Genomic DNA, 20,421 nt, shown 5'->3' on the forward strand with positions numbered 1-20,421 from the left:
AATGATAGTGATGTGGTTTTTACAATTTCTTTTGTGAATTACGAGTAGGCGGGGATCTGGAAAGTTCTGATAAACACCTAGAACAAAAATGATATTAAAGCCTCTGATATAACCACAAGAAAGAATGTGCTAGTAGCAGAATTATGAAGGTAACTTATGTTCTTATATTCTTGTATGTTCTTTCTTGTAGTTATGTCTGTTGCTTTAATATCATTTTTGTTCTAGGTGTTTCTCAGAACTTTCCAGATCCCCTTTGTAATATTACATTTTTTTCAGTGCTATTATCAGTTACTCATTTACATATAGGTAATCTGTCATTTATGTGAGCACATCGAGAAGGCAATTGCTCTTCTGGTAGCTGAAGGTTAGATTATTGAAATGCATGGTGCTGTACTAGAAGTTGGACAGGAAAAGGTCGTTAATTGGAGGATCATTGTTTTTTGAAGGCTGGTTAAAAATGGCAGCTTGCTATAATTGTTTAAGTTTTACTCAGCTTGTTTCATTTTTAAAGAACTTTCACAAATATTCATCTAAATAAAGGGAATGAATTAATACTTTAATTCTGTTGTTAGTTTCTCTGGGGAAAACTACATTTTATTTATTTTTTTTAATTTTTATTTTTTTATGTTGGGCCCATACACAGGAGGTTGGTTGGCCAACCTATAGTACATTAGTACCGTGTATGGGTAGTGGGTTGGGAAAGGAGGAATTTGTTTACATTTGATTTGAATGATTTTAAATTGTATTCCTTGGGAAACAGAGCAGGTGGGAGACTGTTCCACAGTGCAGCAGTTGCAGGGATGAAGGAAGAGGAAAAGAAACTTGTTCTGTTTGTTTCTAGATGTACTGTGAAGGGATGTTGTTCCAATGAGCTTTGTACTGATTGGAGGAATTCTTGATGTTATTTCGGATGAGCATTTCCCATGGAAATATTTGTAGAATATACATACTGCAGAGACCATACGTCTGTGTGTGGGAGGGGGGGGGAGTTGGTAAAGGGATGGACCATTGATAAGTCTAATTGCTTTCCTCTGTATTGAGTCGAGCATTTTGAGAGAGCTTTTAGGGGCCCCACGCCATATGTGGGAGCAGTATTCAATAGCTGGGCAGATTTGCGATTTGTATAATGTTAATAGCTGTTCAGGGGTGAAGTAATGTTTTGAGCGAAAGAGAAATCCTAGTTTTTTCGAGGCTGAGAAAGCAATGGTTGCGATATGTTTATGCCAGGAGAGGTTTGTTGTGAGGGTGATTCCAAGAAGCGGGATCTCAACTGTCTGGAAATTTGGGTATTGTCAAAAAGGATACTGGGAAAAAATGGTTCTTTTTATGGGAAATAGCACAGAAGTGGGTTTTATTGGAGTTGAAATTTATGAGGTTATCCGAACCCCATTGTAGAATGGCTTGGAGATCGGAGTTGAGGGTGGTGGTGGTGGTGGTGGTTGATGTTCTGTAGGTTGAGGTGAGTTGTGAAGGGTAATGCTTATCAAATGCAAGTGAGGAGTGTAGTGTTGCTGTCGTCTGCAAAACTGTGTATTGGGTTGGAGGTCAATTGCAGTAGGTCATTGATATATAGCAGGAAGAGGGTTGGTGAGAAGAAAGAACCTTATGGTACCCCAGCATTGAGTGGTGAGAGGATAGGGAGCCGTCCACCATCACACACACACAGTGTGCGTCCAGACAGAAAGCTGGCAATCCAACTACAGAAGTCCTGGGTCAGACCGAATGATGGTAGTTTGCCTAGTAGGCCTTTGTGCCAGACCTGTGTGCATATCAGTCATCAACATAAACATCAGCATCGCATGCTTATTTACCACAGACTATAAAGACATATCAAACATGACTGTGTGTGTGTGTATTGTGAAGTTTGATTTAAGATCTCTCTCTCTCTGTGTGTGTGTGTGTGTGTGTGTGTGTGTGTGTGTGTGTGTGTGTGTGTGTGTGTGTGTGTGTGTGTGTGTGTGTGTGTGTGTGTGTGTGTGTGTGTGTATTGTGAAGTTTGATTTAAGATCTCTCTCTCTCTGTATGTGTGTGTGTGGAAATATATGAAAGGCTATAAATTCTTTCTGATTCATCTTTAGAATTTAAGAGCTTAAACTATTTGTTTCTAATTGCTTTACTCTTAACAATAGTTTGAATTTTCCTCTTTATTTAAAGGAGCAGATATATTAATTGAGAACATGGAATAATAAGGAAATGGCAGTCATTGAACTATAGTATTTATATCAGCATTGTCTACAGAGGATGGTTGTGCTAGTTGAGTGTTTTTATATTTAGACTAGCTCATTTCTTGTATAGAATAACCAGCACTAGAAAAGAAGCAAAGTTTTTGAAAACAAGCTGTCATCTAAACATTAGATGATAGCCTGTTTTTACTGATTAAATTGAAATTTAATTCAGTACTGTATTAGAATATTGAAGTATGTTAGCTTTTATTTAAAAGGTAGGTAAAAATACTTTAAAGGAACTTATTCCTGTTTAGAAAAGTTTTTGTCTAATTTGTGATCCACCTCTTGATTTGCTACTCTCTCCATAGAGCAGTATGCTACAGCTCTATCAGACAATCTTCCTTGTTTGTTTCTCAACCTGTAGCATACTGCAAATCTTAACCTCTTAAGTGCTAAACACTTAATTTTGTGTGCAATAACTTGTTTCATAGTTATATAGTTGCATATACACAAGAATGTCCTGTTTCTGGATTTCCATAGGGCATATTTTGTATGTCCACCCAACTAAAGCTGGTAACCTATAGTACATCTGGTACTGTTGGTAAGCTAAGGGTTATATATATAATCCAAGGACCTGTTCTACAGACTAAGTATGAAACTTTTCAAGTAATTTCAGATTGCCAATAAGCAGGATATTAATTTTACACCTGGCATTGAAAATATATCACATAGTCTAATTTAGCATTATCAGGAGAAACTTGGCTGTTGGAAGTCATACTTCACTCTTTTAGTGCCAGCATTTCACTAAGCTTGTTTTATTATTCTTATTATTATGCAACTCCTCCAAGGAGTCCAAAGACTCATTGAGGGAGGGCATCTACTCTACTACTCTCCATCTCAACCAACTCTACTACTAATACGCTAACCACTCGCCCAACCAGGCCAGCAGTGTAAAAAGTCTAGGTGTGAAGGTACTTCATTTGTGTATGCTTTGGTAAAGGACTGAAATGGGAATATAATTTGTCCAGTATAATTTACAAGCAGAAAAATTTCCTACAATTATAAATTAGTCTAACTGTACTTTTTTTTTTTTTTTTTTTTTTTTTTTTTTTTAAACAGTCAGTTCAAATCAGCTCTCAGGTGTAGAGAAGAGTGTATATATATATATAGGTGGATGAACATGAGTTATATAGATTAAATTTATTAAAAAGTTAATAGTAGAAAGCAACCTATACTAGAAGAGAACTTCCTGAATGCTGTATTAATCCAAGAAAGGTGGGAAGTTGGTTTTCTCAAGAATCTTAGAGATTGAGGTATTTGCAAAATGTATTTTTTAGCTATAATTCAAAACAACTCATTCAACCCATAATCTGTTTTCTTTAGTGGAGTAAGATCATGAAACCTTGCTTAATGTCTTTATATCAAATTACCCAAATGACTCAGACATCAAATGCGACTCCTAGTTTTCTCCCAATTCTTCCATGGTATTTGTCTATAGATATCCAATACAAGGAAGATGTGATATTTATGATTCAACAGTGGGAAATTCATACTTGATTATTGTTCAAGACATCTATGAAGTCGCACTCATTGGTGGATCCATAAACTCTTTCGCTGCTTACTCTTGCTACTATCAGGCAGTGTATTTCGTAGTCAAACCACTCAGTTTAACAAAAAGAAAAAAAGCCATCTATCACTTTCATGTGAAGCTTAAAGGATGGTCCCTTGTTCTTGCTGCTTCCCTTTGTTCTATCACATGAAATATCACCATTGTCAGTCCTGTAATTATCAAGTTTAAAGATCTGTCGTACCATCTCTTCACCTTTCTTCATGCCAAACTGCAGTTTGCATGTCCTCTCTACTGACATTCTTCTCTGTCCTCTCCAGGGTTAACTCTTTTTATTATTCAAGAGGTTTCTGAGTAGTATACATATACTGTAAAGTAATTGATTACATGCAAGTATGATGAAAGAAGTAGAAATGCAATTTTAGAATAAAGATTTCTCGCCTCATAAAATCTGTTGAATATGAACTAATTTTCAAGTTGTAGAATAGATACTAATGAACAAGATTTTGGGTGGATGGGGGAAACACAACAGAGGAGTTGGTGTAGGAAAACAAACCATCAAAACATTTTATTGAAATGCATTTGGACCTTGATCATTCAGTATTCATCCTGAATGAAATTCTTTTCTCTTTCTGTTGGAAAATCAAAGTCTTAAATGTTGGTTTGAAATGTTAGGGGTCATGATTATTGTTGTGGGAATTGGGGAAAAAAAGCAAGAACTTTTCTTCGTAGGTAGTGTGACTGATTCCTCTTACTGACTGAATGACATCACATTTGCTTTTTTGGTTTGCAAAATTTGTTAAAGATGCATGGATCTTTAACATAAGGTTGTTTATTTAAATTGAAGGTGTTGTCTTGTCTAAGACAACAGGTTTTTCCTCTGTATGCAGGCAAACCAGTTCTATGAACATGTATATCTACATCATACACAATTCCTTAAGGAATGCTGCAGAAGTGGCAAGTTGCTGCATTAAGTAAGTCTATATATTAGGTTAAATACAGAAGGGATTATCAAAAGAAGTGGAGAGAAGAACCAGAGGCAATTCCTTGAAGCTTGAGGGGGGGAGGGCTGAAAAGTTCTGATACATCTAGAACAAAAATGATATTAAAGCAACTGATATAACCACAAGAAAGAACATATCTTAAAATCCTTTAACCCCAATGTTTCATCAAATTGTAATAATTTGTTATTTTTCTTTTAGAATATATAAGAAGACATGTCAGAGATTTGAAGACATAGAGGTGTGGGCCATCAACAAGTTTTTTGTGCTGCAAGAAGAGTCTGCAACTGAGATTCACCAAACTTTGTGTGAGACTTTAGGGCACTGTGTCCCAGCATATCCAACAGTTACCAGATGGGTGGCCAAGTTTAAAACTTGGCCATCCATTGTTGAGACAACAGATGTTCCCAACTCAAAAAGACCTTCCACAGCGATCATACTTGAAAGCATCAATACAGTGCATGCTATGATCCTTGATGATAGATGAATACCAGCCAAAATCATTGCAAAGACTCTGGGGATATCCAGGGAATGACTTGGAATCATTATTTACCAACATCTGGACATGCAGAAACTCTCAGCGAATTGGGTCCCCAAATGTTTGTATGCTGACCAAAAGAGAGAATATGTGCTGTCATCTCAAGTGATCTTGGGGCATTTCGAGAAGTCAGGTGCAAATTTTTTGCTTGTATTGTTACTGTTGATGAAACATGACTTCATCACTATGACTCGGAAACCAAACAACAGTCAGTGGAGTGGAGACATAACAGTTCTCCATGGCCAAAGAAGTTCTTAACCCAAAAGTAAGCAGGGAAGGTTCTTGCCATTGTCTTTTGGGATATGGATGGTGTAATCTTTACCAAGTACCTCAAAAAAGGTGAAACTGTTACAGCAAAAGTTTATTCAATAGCTCTGAAGGAAAAGCACCATGGGGAAACTGATCAGAGGCATGTTACTTTTGCAGCACAGTGCACTTGCTCACACTGCTTGTGAAACCCAACAGACCATATGCAACTTGGGCTTTCAATGTTGGCCCTATTTGCCGACCTGGCCCCATCTGCAGTCATATCTGCAGCTGAGGACTGGTTTATCCAACAAGGAAAAGACACTTTTCTGAGAGGATTGCAAGTGATGCAGCAGCATTGTAACAAGTGTATAACACTTTGTGGAGAATATGTAAAATAAAATGGAAGTTAAGCTCAATTGCTTCATGGTGATTATCACAACTTTTCAGCACACCCTTGTAAGACTATGGTTGAAGGGTGTGAGGAGTAGATTTTTTTTATGCAGAGAATTGTTTGTGAATGAAAAATATTGCCAGAATATTAAAGATGCCATGAAATTATATTCTTGTTTAATCTATTATGCAGGTATAATCAAAGTGTGCAAGTGGAGTATTTTCAGCTTCACAACCAGGACTTCATGACTAAACAATAATATAATTTCTTAGCATCCTTAATTTATAACCAAGCGAAAAAATTTTCAATATTGCAAGGAGTGTTAAGAGTTTTAAGATTCAATATGATAAAAATGCTTGAGTGAACCTCTCACAATAAGTCTGCTGATTCCATGGTAAGTTCTATGACAGTAATACCTGTGGTATTATAAATAGACAATAATAAAAGGAAAAAAACCTGTGGCTCATGTTGATAATTTGTTAACTATTACTAGCTTGGGATAGGCAGGGAAAAAGCTCAAGGCTTCAATGAAACCTTATATTTTCAACATACGTGATTTTTATCTTGGAAAGCCTTAACACATTTCATGGGGAAAATAAAGGCTTAAAGGCAAGAATTTTAAATGAAATGGTGGAATAACTTAATACCTAAATTTTTTTTCAGTACAAATGTCATCTTCAAAAAGAAGGCTCATTAACCATCCGACATTTACCAAAGAATTAAGAGAAAAATTATAGAAATCCTATTTTAGCAAACTTACAATGGCAGCAAGGTAAGGTTAAGAGTGGCCTTGTGAATATTGTCATTAAAAGAAAAAGTCACTACTTGATGAACTGAATTAGAGGACAGTAACATCCAGGATATGTTGAGAGGTCAGTATTTGTATTTGGGTAAGCATGGGGGGGGGTAAACTGTATTGACATATTAATAGGAAATTACCTTTTTGCTTATTATCATCATCAGACCTCCATGGAGTGAAGAGATGTCGCAGGAGGTCACACTCTCACGCATGCAGCTCATACCTTGACTTAATGCATTCAATGTCCCTGCACTCGCCACACTTTCAGGCAGTGCATTCCAATCGCCCATCACTCTCCAGCAAAAACCCTGCTCCTCACCTTCCATATACAGCTTCCAGGATACTTGAGTGACCTAACAAGGTCATTCCTTCTTAGGCAGCCCAAGGATCTTAGGAATCTCTGTGCTGCTCCATCATCACTGAGTGAAACTTCATTCTGCACAGCAACAGGCAAGTATGCCACCTCACCAAGCATCAGCTCAAGACAAAAACCCATCTGTGTGCCAGACATCAGGTTGGCTGGCAGCATGCACATACTGCTATTTTCTGACACAAAGCAGAAAACAAGATGGCAAAAATCTTCATTCAAGGGGGCATATCTTCCTGATGGATCAGGGTAGTTATAAATAGAAGCCAGTAGCTGGTCCCCTCTCTGAGGCAACTGTCGTTATTTCTCTTCACTTTACTATCCTATCCAGGGGCATGCCGGCCATATGTGCAATGTGTGCAATGCACACAGGCGCCAAAGAAGAGGAAATATAAAAAAACGTTTTTTTAAAGTGATTTTTTTTTTATTGGAGGAGGGGATAGGGACACCAACTAAAGTTTTGCACACAGGTGCCGGACACTACTAGCGTGCCCTTATCATCCAGATCACCATCACTGTGATCCAACATTTTGCTCTGTTTGCTGTGCAGTGTGATCCTGTGGACATCCAAAAAGGCAGAATCTAGTAGTCTGTCACCATTTTTACCTCTGCTTCGGCAAGACAGGTAGTCCTGGATGACCCAGCTAGGATCTAGGGGGGTAGCCCAGCATTCCACCCCTGAGTATAATTATTACTTTCCAGAGAGTAAGCATCCATGTCTTACTAGATGATGGGTTGAGAACTCTTGCACTGAATCAAACCTCTCCCGAGAATCAGTGCCCCACCCATGTGCAGAAATCATAGAAACATTAACTGAAAATCTAAAGAAAAAATCAGATGCTGCAACATGTACATTATTTTAATTCTGCATTTGTCAGGAGAACATCCACTTGAAAAGATGTTACCCTCCTTCAACCAGAAGGATTTGGAACGGTTGGTAGGATCTCTAAGATCTGTAAAGAAACTACATTTAGGAGATATTCTTATTAAAGCAGCAAAAGTAGCACAATCACAATTTTGTGCCCTGCCTATCAGGGGAATTCCAGTTGTAGTCATCTCCCATAAAACCTTACTTTTCTAGTAGTAAGGTCATATCAGAGTAGGACGTTCCCTGTAGTTCTTGAGTTCAGAGTAGATCTGAGTTTCAGCCTTAACAATTCTCATATGTAGGAATGGACACTTGGCTCCCACTAGAAACGCCATTCTGAACTGAAATGGTGCTAAATGGGAGTCGTATAATTTTATTAGATAAGTGAAAATTTAGTAGAATAATGAAATTTTATAAGAAGTGCTAATTATATTTAGATGATGGACCAGATTGTTGGTCTTGTCTTCTCTGAATCTTGGAAGACCCACAGTCTTTCTGAGGTTACTCCCAGATCCATTGTTTGTATTAATGAAGTGGTGCAGCTCTTATGTTTCTGTTTTCCAAATGATATATATAGCAGCTAACTGAGTAATAACATATTTCTCTCGAAAGATACTGAATAACTAAATGAACTTTAGCAGTGATGCAGTAATGGCTGCACTTGGGAATTACCAAACACAAGCACTGAAACAAAACATTGCTAAATGGAACAGCATTAAGTGAGATATTATTGTATTGTGCAAATGGAGATTCGAAATGAACTTGAGCAAGAATTTTTGGGGAAAGAGAAGTGGTAACTAAAACCAAATATTTGTTAGGAACTTTGACAACACATAATGAATCTGGATGGCTTGAATGGTTAATATTTTTCTCTCCTTCCCAATACTTCTGTGAGGATTGCACATAAAAAGTTAAACATTGCATGTTAATATTAGTGTAAGCTCAATGATAATTCAGAAACCCTGCTTTAGAGACATGGTCTTTGTTTTAGAGATAACACATTTTAATTTTCAAGCCTGAAGCTCCTAAAGGTAGTTTGTATCTGAAGACATCAAGATATCTGTGCCATAAATAGGATTTTAACTTTTCATCCCATTTAAGATAAATTGAATTTAGGAGGGATGTACAACTTACTCTTGCTGTTGTATACCTTAAGAAAAATTACACTACTCTGTACAGATCAGTGCTCAGCAGGATCTCTTTATACACTGTCCAAAAAGAAACCAAACTTTTTGAAAATAGAAACTAGTGGTGCCACCTGTTGTATCTTTTTGTTGTTGAACGCGGCAACCTTCATTAGTGTTGTATCAACTGTTTATGACATTTGTTTCGTTAGAAGCTGAGTTATAATGCCAAGAGTGACAGTGTGTTTTGAACAATGGTCAGAAAATGAGTTTCGAACAGAGAGCTGCGATTGACTTTTGTGTTAAACTTGGTAAAAGTTTTACCAAAACGCATCAAATGCTTCAAAAAGCATATGGTGATGAATGCTTATCCCTTACTCAAGTTTAAGAGTGGTTTAAGCAATTTCAAAGTGTCATGAGATGCTTCAGGACGACAAAAAGCTGGGCTGTCCAAAACTGGACTGGGCAAAGTTAACATCCAAAAAGTGCATGATTTCATAAGAGAAAACCTGAAATCGTCCATGAGATTGATTGAAGATGAATTTGAATTCCAAAATCAACTGTGCACAACATTTTGACTCAGAGTTTGTGCCTTCATAAATTGAATTCGTGATTTGTTCCCCACAAGTTCACTGACAACCAAAAAATGTATCGAATTGAACACTGCAAGGACCTCATTAAAACTGCTCATAAGGATTCAAACTTCCTTGAAACAATTGTTACTGGTGACGAAACGTGGTGTTTTCAGTATGAGTCCAAAACAGAGTGCTGAGTGGAGACCACCAGAAGAGGAGCATCTGAAAAAAAGTCGCTTGGAGAACTTAAAAGTAAAGACAATGCTGATTTGTTTCTATGATTCCAAGGGCATTATCTACATTATCTGCCTGGCCAAATGGTCAATCAATGTAGAGTTTTATCTCAAAGATTTGCAGCGATTGATAGCGAGAATTTGTTGCGTACTGTATGAATATCGTGACGACCAACCGTTCGTCAAAACACAGTCACTCTTGGCAGTATAACTCTGCTTCTAATGAAACAAATGTCATAGACAGTTGACACAACACTAATGAAGGTTGTTGCTTTTGACAGCAAAAAGATACAATAGGTGGCGCTAACTAGTTCTATTTTCGAAAAGTTCGGTTTCTCTTTGGACAGAGGGCATATACTCATTTGGATGTTTTCTAAATACAACTGGCAGAATTGTTGCAAGACTGTTACCAATTGTGCTTATCATTATACTTTGTAATCGTGTGCAAAAGTACCATTTTCAAACTTGTTTCCCTTTACCCCTTGGAATCAGAATCTATCGTTTCTAACTGAAAGCAACCCTGATTCACAGTAAGAAAAATGGGGAAAGTACCTAATATTGATTTTTATATTTTTAAAAATTGTATTAGATGTAAATCTAATATTGGTTTTTTTTGTTATCTAGGTATTATGGCATCAGACAGCATATATGATGAGCCTTTTTCTGATTCCTTTTCTCGAAATAATAGTGAGATAGAAGAGAAAAATCAACAGTGCAATGGTTTTCAGCAGTCTCGTAATGGACGTGCAAGTCCTACACACAGTGCTCAAGGTTGCTTGGTGAGGACTAGTCTTCAGAAATTAAGTCGTGAGAAAAAAGCAAAGAAAGTTCACTTTTACCGAAATGGAGATCGTTTCTTCAAAGGATTGTTATATGCGCTATCTGGTGAAAGAATCCGTTCCTTTGATGCACTTCTAGAAGACTTAACACGTGTACTTGTGGACCAAGTAAATCTTCCGAAAGGTGTGAGGCATATTTTTAATGTCGATGGAAAAGAGAAAATACTTTCCCTTGAGCAATTTCTAGAGGGAGGGAGGTATGTATGTTCCTCAACAGATCATTTTATAAAACTGGATTATATAAAGAATGAACGTCCTCAGTGGAGTGTGACATTAAAATCGGAAGAAAATCAAGCAAATAAGTGGGAATCTGAAGGCAATGCACGAGAATCTAGGGACTTCATTAGACCGAAACTAGTGACAATAATTCGTAATGGTATAAAGCCTAGGAAAGCCATTAGGATATTGTTAAACAAAAAGACGGCACATTCATTTGATCAGGTCTTGAATGACATAACCAATGCCATTAAACTGGACACTGGGGCTGTACGAAAGGTCTTCACTTTGAGTGGTAAACAGGTAAAAATTTTATCCAATTCTATATTTTCAGATCATGGTAACTGAACTTTAATTTGCAGCAAGTGTAACTTACTTGGTTTAAGCACTGAAGTATGCACATTTAATACAGGTGAGGATAAAGTTGAGCTGCATTAGTTGCTGTTTAAACAGTCATAATGTAATTCAAACCATGCTGTTAAGTTGATAATGTTAAGAACAGTCAGTTCTATTGCATGAGTTGGCACACAGTCTATTACTGTCCTCAGCTATACCTAACAGCTATAAAGCAGATATGGATGCATGTTATTTCATTTAGTGTAATGGGCTTCCATTTAGCAGAAATCTTTACCAAAAATTGAAATATTGGCCTTCTATGATGTATTACATGGGCTCTTTGTGTGAGTTTAACATCTGTTATGCTATACTTTAAATTCATGGTACTGTTCATTTGCTTTCTTTGGCACTGTATTTCATTTGAATACCTTCATGCAAAAATCTTGCTCATTCTCATCATTTAAGCACAATTCACAACGATGTGTCCTGGATTCTTATTTTCCTTTCTATCATTTTGAAGATTCCAGAAATAACATTCTAGTAAACTCTTCAGCAGTCGCTCATTTTTTACTCTACAAGAGAACATAATTTTCAAGCTTTGCAAGATCATTCTCTCAGTGCACAGCAGTAATGTTTGTTGCCACTTCTTGAACTTTTCAGGGTTATCTTCTTTACATTTCTTGCTATCGATATTATCAACTATAACTTCTGCAATCCCCCCCCCCCCTTTTTTTTTTAACTTAAGTTCCTTGTCAACGTTATCTTCTTGATCTTATACTGCCTGCATTATAGTCCTAGTGATTGAAAGTCCTCCATCTGACTGTACTATTCAGACTTGTTGAACCTGTGTACTCCACTTAGCCAGCTTTTTGCTTATAGCCCAGTTTTGTCATTAATAGTTAACAATTAGTGAAAAAACTGGACTATAGACAACTCAATATTTACTTCTCTCTCCCAATTCACAAACCCACTCACTGTTGATTATACTATTTCAATAAGAGCATTCCAAGAATAGTCCTTTTGTTATGCTCCTCTTCAGTACTGTAAATATCCAACTCTTTATCTAATCAGATAACCAGTCCATTCAGTTATACAAACACATTGATCTTAATTTAAATATCAAGACATGTCAAACTTTCATAAAATCTAAGATACTAGAGGTGTATGGCTGCAAAAACCATGTTAAATTCTTTTATACAGGTTTGTTATATACCAGGTGTTCACTATAAAATCCTGCTGCATAGTTTTTAAATTTGACTCTGCTCAGCAGCTGTAACAACAGTATTCAACAGCTTTTGCATTTAACTCATGAGGTAAGTAAACCATTAGCAGGAAGAACTGATGTGTCCAGTAGTAAACAGTTTGAAAAACTTTTACTGCAACCACAAAGTTCATTCAGATTTTGATTATGGAAAGAGTAATATTTCCATATTGCTACCTCACTTGCATGTGCATGTTATAAGAAATTTCAGAGAACTTTTCTAATGTTGACTTCTTCACATGCTTCTCTTAGGTAAGAACTTTTATATTAGATAACATGTTTTTATGTAAATTGTGGAACTATTTTTTTAAAGAATTTCTCCTGCAGTCATGAAACAAATAGTTAAATTTCACTTGCTTTCATTGTAGATTTCCATTATATGAAGATGGTTCGCATAATTTTGTATATAATTACCATACATGCCTTCTGTTGCTAATACTGTATAATTAAACATGAGTAGATTTTTAAAATGGTTCTTTTAACAAATCTGGCTATTGTTCACTTACTCTTGGATCCTACATCTAGCTTTTCCAGTACCTTTATTACAGAATGCTTGCAGCTGATGATTTCATACTTGTTTGTTTTTTAAAAACTGCCCTTGTAAAGTGGCACTTTTTTCACTCTTCAGGATTATAACCAGTTAAGACTTCAGTTATAGTCAAGAGTATAGTACATAACCTCTTGCAACTCTTCACTGCATGTAGCATAGTTACAAATTCTATAATTTTGTGTTAAATTCATATAAAAGTAATTCTTCCACACATATTTTCTTGAAATATGTGGAAGGACAACTTTTGATTTATCCCCCCCCCCCCCAACTGTCTTATGATATAAAGATGATCCATTCTATTCAAAATCTCTCAGCCACATCCAAACTGCTCTGCTGTTTTACTCCTCTTCCCATCACTAAATTTTCATGCTCGCTCTGATAACGATGACAAAATTCTGCTATTCTATGCATTTCACCTAAAAGGTTATAAATCTACTTTTTTGGCCAGCTCTGATTGGCTCTACTATTCCATTCACTAAGGAAAATATGGCATTTTCATGTAATTTTTGTTCTAGAAACAAATTTCAAATCTGTATAAATAACCATTAGTTTCCTTTATTTCATTGTCAAGATTTGTCTCCTGACTTTCTACAACTTCCAGCAGAAACTGTTTTTGCACTTTCTTAGATGTGTTAATGAGCCACTGCTGCCTAAGGACTTCTATTTCTCAATATATGAGTGAGCTTCCTTGTAGAATATAAACTGACTGTTTTTTGAAATTGAAGCATCTGCAAGAAAGTCTTTCTGTCAGTTAAGATTTTCAGAAATCTTGAAGAGTCTTGTGATAAAATTTCTTGCCAGAACATTTTTATTTTGTAGTTTGTTAGCAAGTTTATGCTAATAAGTGACTTTAATGCTTATATTTACAGATCAGATGAAAACATTGTATTAAATGTTTTCATTTCTGCAGTAAAATTATATGTATTTAGACCCAGTCCCAACAGGCTAAGCCATTTGGAAGATTTAGATGTAAAATATTCTTTCTGTTTGTTAATATTATGACCTGCATAACATGTTATTTAAGTTAAACCAAAATTTTCATGGCATCTTTTGATCCCTCTTTCTTGGAGTCCATTTCCTGAATTTGTCTGTCTTTCAACTGAGGGTGAGGTAGCTAGTCCTACACATTGGTGGTAGGTTTCCCCCTTCCTGGAGACATAGCTTGTTTTGTCCAACAAAACAAGCAAACAAGTCAGAAGAATGCAGTATGCTAAGTATGCAAATAATAGTATGCTAGCTCATTGTTCTGGTCGTTTTCATAAATGCAAAACAATAACATGATTTGCAACATGTGACAAACTTTGTTATATATGGTTTACTACCAAGTTTTTATCTGAAAGCTTGTATATTTTTGACAAATCCTGTTGCTTGGAAGTACCACAGATATGTTTGGACGGTTTACACCAGATCATGATGATATAACTGAATTTTTAAATAGACAACTTCAACTTTTCCACTAAAAAAAATACTTGAATGAGAAGTTGATGACAAAAATTTTTTATTCTCAGCACACTTAAATTACTAAATAATGGCAACCTTTTTTCAGGTACCATGAATTGTTTACTAGCCTCTGCTTTCCAACCAACATAATGCGGATTCATATTCCACTATGGCATGGATCTTTGTAAGTCATCTTTTGTGACTGCATAACAAATTCTGGGGAAACGTTTTTTTTTTTCCCACAAGAGATAAACACACATGGACAATATGTTGAGTATTAAAAAGAAAAAAAAATTAATAGCTGAATGTTTATGTACTTCGGAGAATACCAGTTGTTGCCCTGAGAGATGTGGAAAATATAGTTTTGGGAGAATGAAATTGACAAGCTGTTGCTAGTAATATGTCAAAAGTTTAATTTTCACTTGGTTAGACTAAATTTAGTTTAATCCCATATCCAAGTGTGAGCAAACAAAGTTTGCACTTGAAAATATCTTCAAGACTGGGGTAAGGTAGTACAACACCGGCAACTCGTAGCAAAGGTGGACCAAACTAACATCACTCCTATCCCAGTATCTCCCATAAAGCAAAACACATCTCCTTATAGATATGTATAATGTTATGCCATTAAAGGAAGGGCCACTACCCAGACTAGTTTCGACCTTTAATGAGGTCTCTTCAGTGGAAGCCAGGCCCAGAGGTGGAGATGCCAGGCAGAAGCAATAGTGAGGTCATCTTTACCTATAGGAGTTGCCAAAAGGTGTGGCACCTTTTTATTAAATTATTCTGGATTTAGAGAAAGATGTTGAAAGTTTATTTTTCACTTGGTTAGACTATAATAAATTTAGTTTAATCCTTGATCCAAGTGTGAGCAAACAAAGTTTGCGCATGAAAATATCTTCAGGACTAGGGTAAGGATGAGTAAGATGTAGGAAGTTTTCCTAGCTTATAAAATTGCTTGGTATCTTTAACATAGTATATACCCAAGGTAAAAAACTTTCTACATCTTACTCTCATCCTGAGATGTTTATTTAATAAGGTCAAAGCACCTTGTGGCAACTTGTTTAGGTAAAATTTATAAGCTCTGCATTACTTCAACCTTGCCATTTTTTGGGTCTGGCTCTGACTGACGAGACCCCCAATAAAGGTCAAAACCAGTCTGGGTAGTGGCCTTTACCTTTAATGCATGGCATCATACATCTCTGCAAGGGGATGTGCTTTGCATTAGGGGAAAATACTAAGGAAAGTGATTGGAACTTACTCTACCTTTACCACGAGTTGCCTCAGATTTGAACTATGTTCAGGTACAAACTTGACTGACTTGTCTATTTGCTTACTTGGGAAAAAGGATTAAAACCTAGCTTATAAAATTGCTTGGTATCTTGAACATAGTATATATCCAAGATAAAAAAAAAAAACTTTCTACAACAACGACGCTTGCCTTAGATTTTTTTTTTTTTTTTTTTTTTTTTTTTGATGGAGGGATATGCATCCTTTGTTCTTCCTCCCTCTATGCAAGCAGAGACAAAGCAAATAAACATACACCATGCAGAAATTGAATGGAAATTAAAAATTCTGTGTTGTAACTCATCAAAAGACTAGTTGCCTAATAAATATGCTGTGAACTGGTGTTTTTACTATCATTCATTTATAAAAGTTGAGGGTTTAAAGATTAGCTTTTTTTGTAACTTCAAGAGTAACTTAAGTAATGACTTAGCAAGGATACTATGATAAATTTTGCAAGTTCTTATATGTTACGTTGGAAATTAGAAATTTCCAATGATAAATGCTTATTTTCATCCTGTAATTAAGAACCATCATCAGTCCACTAATCTGACATGACTACAAAAAGGCTTAACTACATGATTCCTCTAAACATCGATTTTTCAGTGCGCTTCAGGAATGAGTTCGCGGAGCTGTTGCCATGACTACTGCTGGCATCTTGTACGTTATGAGTGTTAGGGATATTGACCCAACAGAATATGACGGTTAATTTACAGCATGCCTCGCTTAGTAGCTTCTGCAACTGTGTCCCATGTGCAAGCGGAGCAAGGTCATTGCCATTCACGTCTCCGGAGTGTTTTGTAACGTTAATTTCTGTGTGCACAATGTGCTGTTGAATTAAGTGTTTTCAGGATTCAGGAAATTTTCTTAAATTATTTTGTAGTCGTAGCATTCACTGAAATTCATAGTTAATAAGCAGTAACTCTGAAGTAATCCACAGGACCAAAAGAGGAGGGGGGGGGAGGAAAGAAAGAACTGAATGTCGAGCATACGGGACTGTCAAATGTCGGAATTCGGTATCATATTTATAGTTTTTTTTTTTTTTTTTTTTTTCTCTCACAGATTTTAAAGTTACTGAAAAAAGTTTACTTATAAGTAAATAAAAGCAGGCTCTCCCCCTAGCATTTGCGGGGACTGTGAAAAGAGTACAAATGGAGGCCCACATACCATATGTCTAAGTATTTGTTATAAATCAAAAAAGTTATTCTCCTATCTTTACGAATGTAACCTTCATAACGACAAAAATCGAAAAATGTGTCAAGCTATGGTTTGTATATGAGGCAAAGTCGGCGAAATGTGAGATGGCTAAATTATTATTGTCCATATTTCGCCGTTCTGTTGATGAGCATGCCATGTTTGGATGAGTAATTAAATACATAAATCATATTTATTGCATAGACTTTAGTATTCCATAAGATTGATTCTCAATATTTCATCCCCCACTCGTCTTCTGTAATTTTTTGTAATATAATATGTATGCCCTCTAAAGCGTGGGACTCGGGGCAGATATTCTTTTTCCATTGTCTAAGGATGGCACTGAATAAAAGTATAAACAATTTTAGAAATTGACCTTACGATGTTTTGCTTATATCCGACTAATAAACTCAAGTTAATAATTCACATGCTAAGGGTTGTTATACACCGAATAATATATTCGGGTTTCCGCAATGCCTCAGTATTATCTGGAATAACAATTATTATTACACAAGTACTAATGTTTTTTTCCTTGATAAAAATGCTGTCAACTTTTCCATCTTTCTTTTAAGCCATTTTTGTAACCATTTATTTCCATTTTCTGTTGATGGCTTCCTGATGTCAGCATTCTCTAATTTTCATTCATAAGGCAACTTTTTTCCGTTCAGGCATTTTCGTCTTTCTTTGTGTGATCTCTACTGCGTAATGGTTTTTGTTCACCGAAGTTGATGCCATTTTAATCTTTCCCCTTTATACCTCACCTTCAGTTTCGTTCTTATCTGCATTTCTTCGCTTAGTCTAATTTCCATTTTTTTTTTTGCCTTTTTTTCTCATTTGGTCAAATACTTATCTACTGACCATGCCCCTCTTCCACATATCATAAATTGGTTTTCGGAAGTTATGCGATGTTTTCAGGTCTTATTACTGTTTGTTAATTGATTTACTAGCTCTTACTTTCTCCATAGATGTACATTTTCTTAATGCCAAGTTTCCTTCAATATTTATTTAGTTTTTTGTCGTTTGTATATAATCCTACTTTATTTACTGTTATATTTAGCAGTAAATTCATTTTCTTCTGGCTGTTTGTTCTTATCACAATGCCATAAACATATGAGATTACTAGTTTAATAACAAGAAGCAACTATTAGTTTTATTTAACCATAATCTAGCTCATTTTATTTTCACCTGTAAGTGTTGCTGCTTGTTTCTCAACAGATAAACTTTGCATTAAGGTGTAAACCTTACTACAATGGTTGCATATTATTTTGCATTTTTTAAAATTGAGTCAATATTTGTATGTGCCAAAACCAAGCATGAATCTATCTTGTTCATTAATACTTTACTTTCTTGTATTTATTTCCTCTAGTAGCTATTGTCCTGCTTGTATTTGTAATTCCATCTGTTTTTTGTGAATACCAACTACAAAGCTGCAAACATGTTGCCCCCCCCCCCCCCCAGTATAACACTAATAAAGGATCTGAGAATCATTATAAAGAGACGGGACATTTAGCATTATCAAGCAGCTTTCGTCCTCCGATACGTAGGATGGAGTTTTCGCACCTGCTGAATAAATTCATCTATCACTTAGACACATTATATACTTTTGGTGAACATTTATCTGTTCACAGCATGATTGCACTAGTGAATCTCTTCCAGCTATTTCAGACCTTGGTATTTCTTAGTTGCATTCTTCTGCTTCCATGTAAACTTGTGTTCAACGCTGTTTATAAAGTATTTCTAAACTACTATTTTTCGTTAGTTTAAAGATTTTAAATATCTAGTCTTTTTTTTTTTTTGTGAGATTACCCATTAATTTTTGTAATTAACAGACCTAATGTATGATGCTGGGTATTTTTATCGTAGGAATTAGGAGCAAACCTTGCAATTGAATTTTTCATTAAAGTAAGTTTTTATACACTTCGGTGTGTATAAATTTGTTCATTAACGATATAGGAAAGGATCTGAGAGGAAGTGTTCACTTGTTTGCTGATGATGCAAAGTTGGGTAGAGCAATAGTGAATGCACAGGATGTCAAAATTTTGCAGGATGATTTGGATAGTTTGGAGGACTGGGCTAAGGAAAACGGATGTCAGTTTAATGTGACAAAGTGTAAGGTTATGCATTTTGGAGTGAAAAGATTAGCAGCAGTATATCACATTGGTGGAACCGTACTCCAGGAGATTGATAAGGCTAGGGATTTGGGAGTGTTGATGGATAGGGAGTTGAAGTTTATGGGGCACATTGCAAAAGTGGCTTAATCAGCTCATCAAATCACTTGGTTGCTGAAAAATACTTTAACAAGCAGAGACAAACAGGTTATTGTTCCTCTGTATCGAGCCTTGATAAGACCCCATCTAGACTACTGTGCCCAGATATGGGGGCGCCAGGATTTCTGCTCTATAGGGAGGAGGTGGAGAAGATTCAGAGACGAGTGACCAAGATAATAGCAGGACTATGGAATGAACCTTACGAGAACAGGTTGAAGATTTGTGGGCTGCAGAAATTGGTTGATAGGCGAAAAAGGGGTGATATGATTGAGACATTCAAATTACTGAAGGGTTTCTATAAGATTAATTCAGAAGATATTTTTGAGAATAGGACTGGTAGTGGGACTCACCCTAAGTGGAATAAGCTGCCAGAGTCTGTTGTGGGTGCCATGACTGTGAATGAGTTCAAGGTATAGTATGATAGATACTGTGTGAATGTTGAATAGTTGTTCTTGACATGATGTTGGGCCTCCCTCGATGAGTCTAAAGACTCCTTGGAGCTGCCCGTAATAATAAGTTAAAAGAAATAAACCTCAAATAATAAAACTGCTAGGTTCCGTTAAGTTTGAATCCACATCTTGTACATATTATTTTGGAACACTCAACATCGGAACTCGTTAAATACTCTTCGATTACAGGAACAAAGTGGTGGTCAATAAGTTCATCGGTTTGTTTAGAAGCCATTTTCGACTTTTTTTTTCTCTCTCTCATATATCTCGGTATGTCACGTGTATACGGAAAGAGCTGCAGCGATTTAGATGTTAATGATAATTTGTGTTTAAAAACTGCATCACACAAAGTAGCCTTTTGACAACAACGAATATACAGTCGTCGGATGAGGATTATTGGCTTGGTCCAAATAGAACCTTGGGACACACGAAATCGATCCTGCTGTATAACTTTGAAATCTGAATGTTTGAGAGTGGAGCAGTGGTGTAGCTAGAGCTTTTGTCGCGTGGGGCGATCCCCGAGTTTACCGCCCCTCTCAATACACACCAGAAATACTACAAAAAGTCAAAACGACGTATAGGGAAATAAATTAAAACCCTACGTTTGTTTTTGAAGTAAAACTTTAATTTCAACATTCTAAAATGTTATTTTTCTTGCTTTTCTGGTAGCAAAATCATCGATGGCGTTGGCGAAGTCTCTTTCATAGTAAC

General features: G+C 36.1%; 1 protein-coding gene across 3 annotated transcripts in view; it reads left to right on the plus strand.

Moving 5' to 3' along the window:
* The window catches only part of LOC150104726 (serine/threonine-protein kinase DCLK1-like), a 274,558-nt gene that overhangs the window by 19,312 nt on the left and 234,825 nt on the right, over window positions 1–20,421 (plus strand). For 2 of the 3 annotated variants that reach the window (XR_016548579.1, XM_090395906.1), the window contains exon 2: window positions 10,502–11,235. Coding sequence is in view for 2 of the 3 variants with exons in the window: in XM_090395906.1 (XP_090252032.1) it covers window positions 10,507–11,235 (729 nt within the window). In the remaining variant the exon portion in view is untranslated. Of the gene's footprint in view, window positions 1–3,361; window positions 3,479–10,501; window positions 11,236–20,421 lie in introns of those variants that run through there. The other variant, XM_090395907.1, reaches the window with a different exon arrangement.

This window comes from Typopeltis vanoorti, chromosome 7 (assembly GCF_054136105.1).
Source record: "Typopeltis vanoorti isolate ZY-2024b chromosome 7, IOZ_Tvanoo_1.0, whole genome shotgun sequence".
Classification (NCBI taxonomy): Eukaryota; Metazoa; Arthropoda; class Arachnida; order Uropygi; family Thelyphonidae; genus Typopeltis; species Typopeltis vanoorti.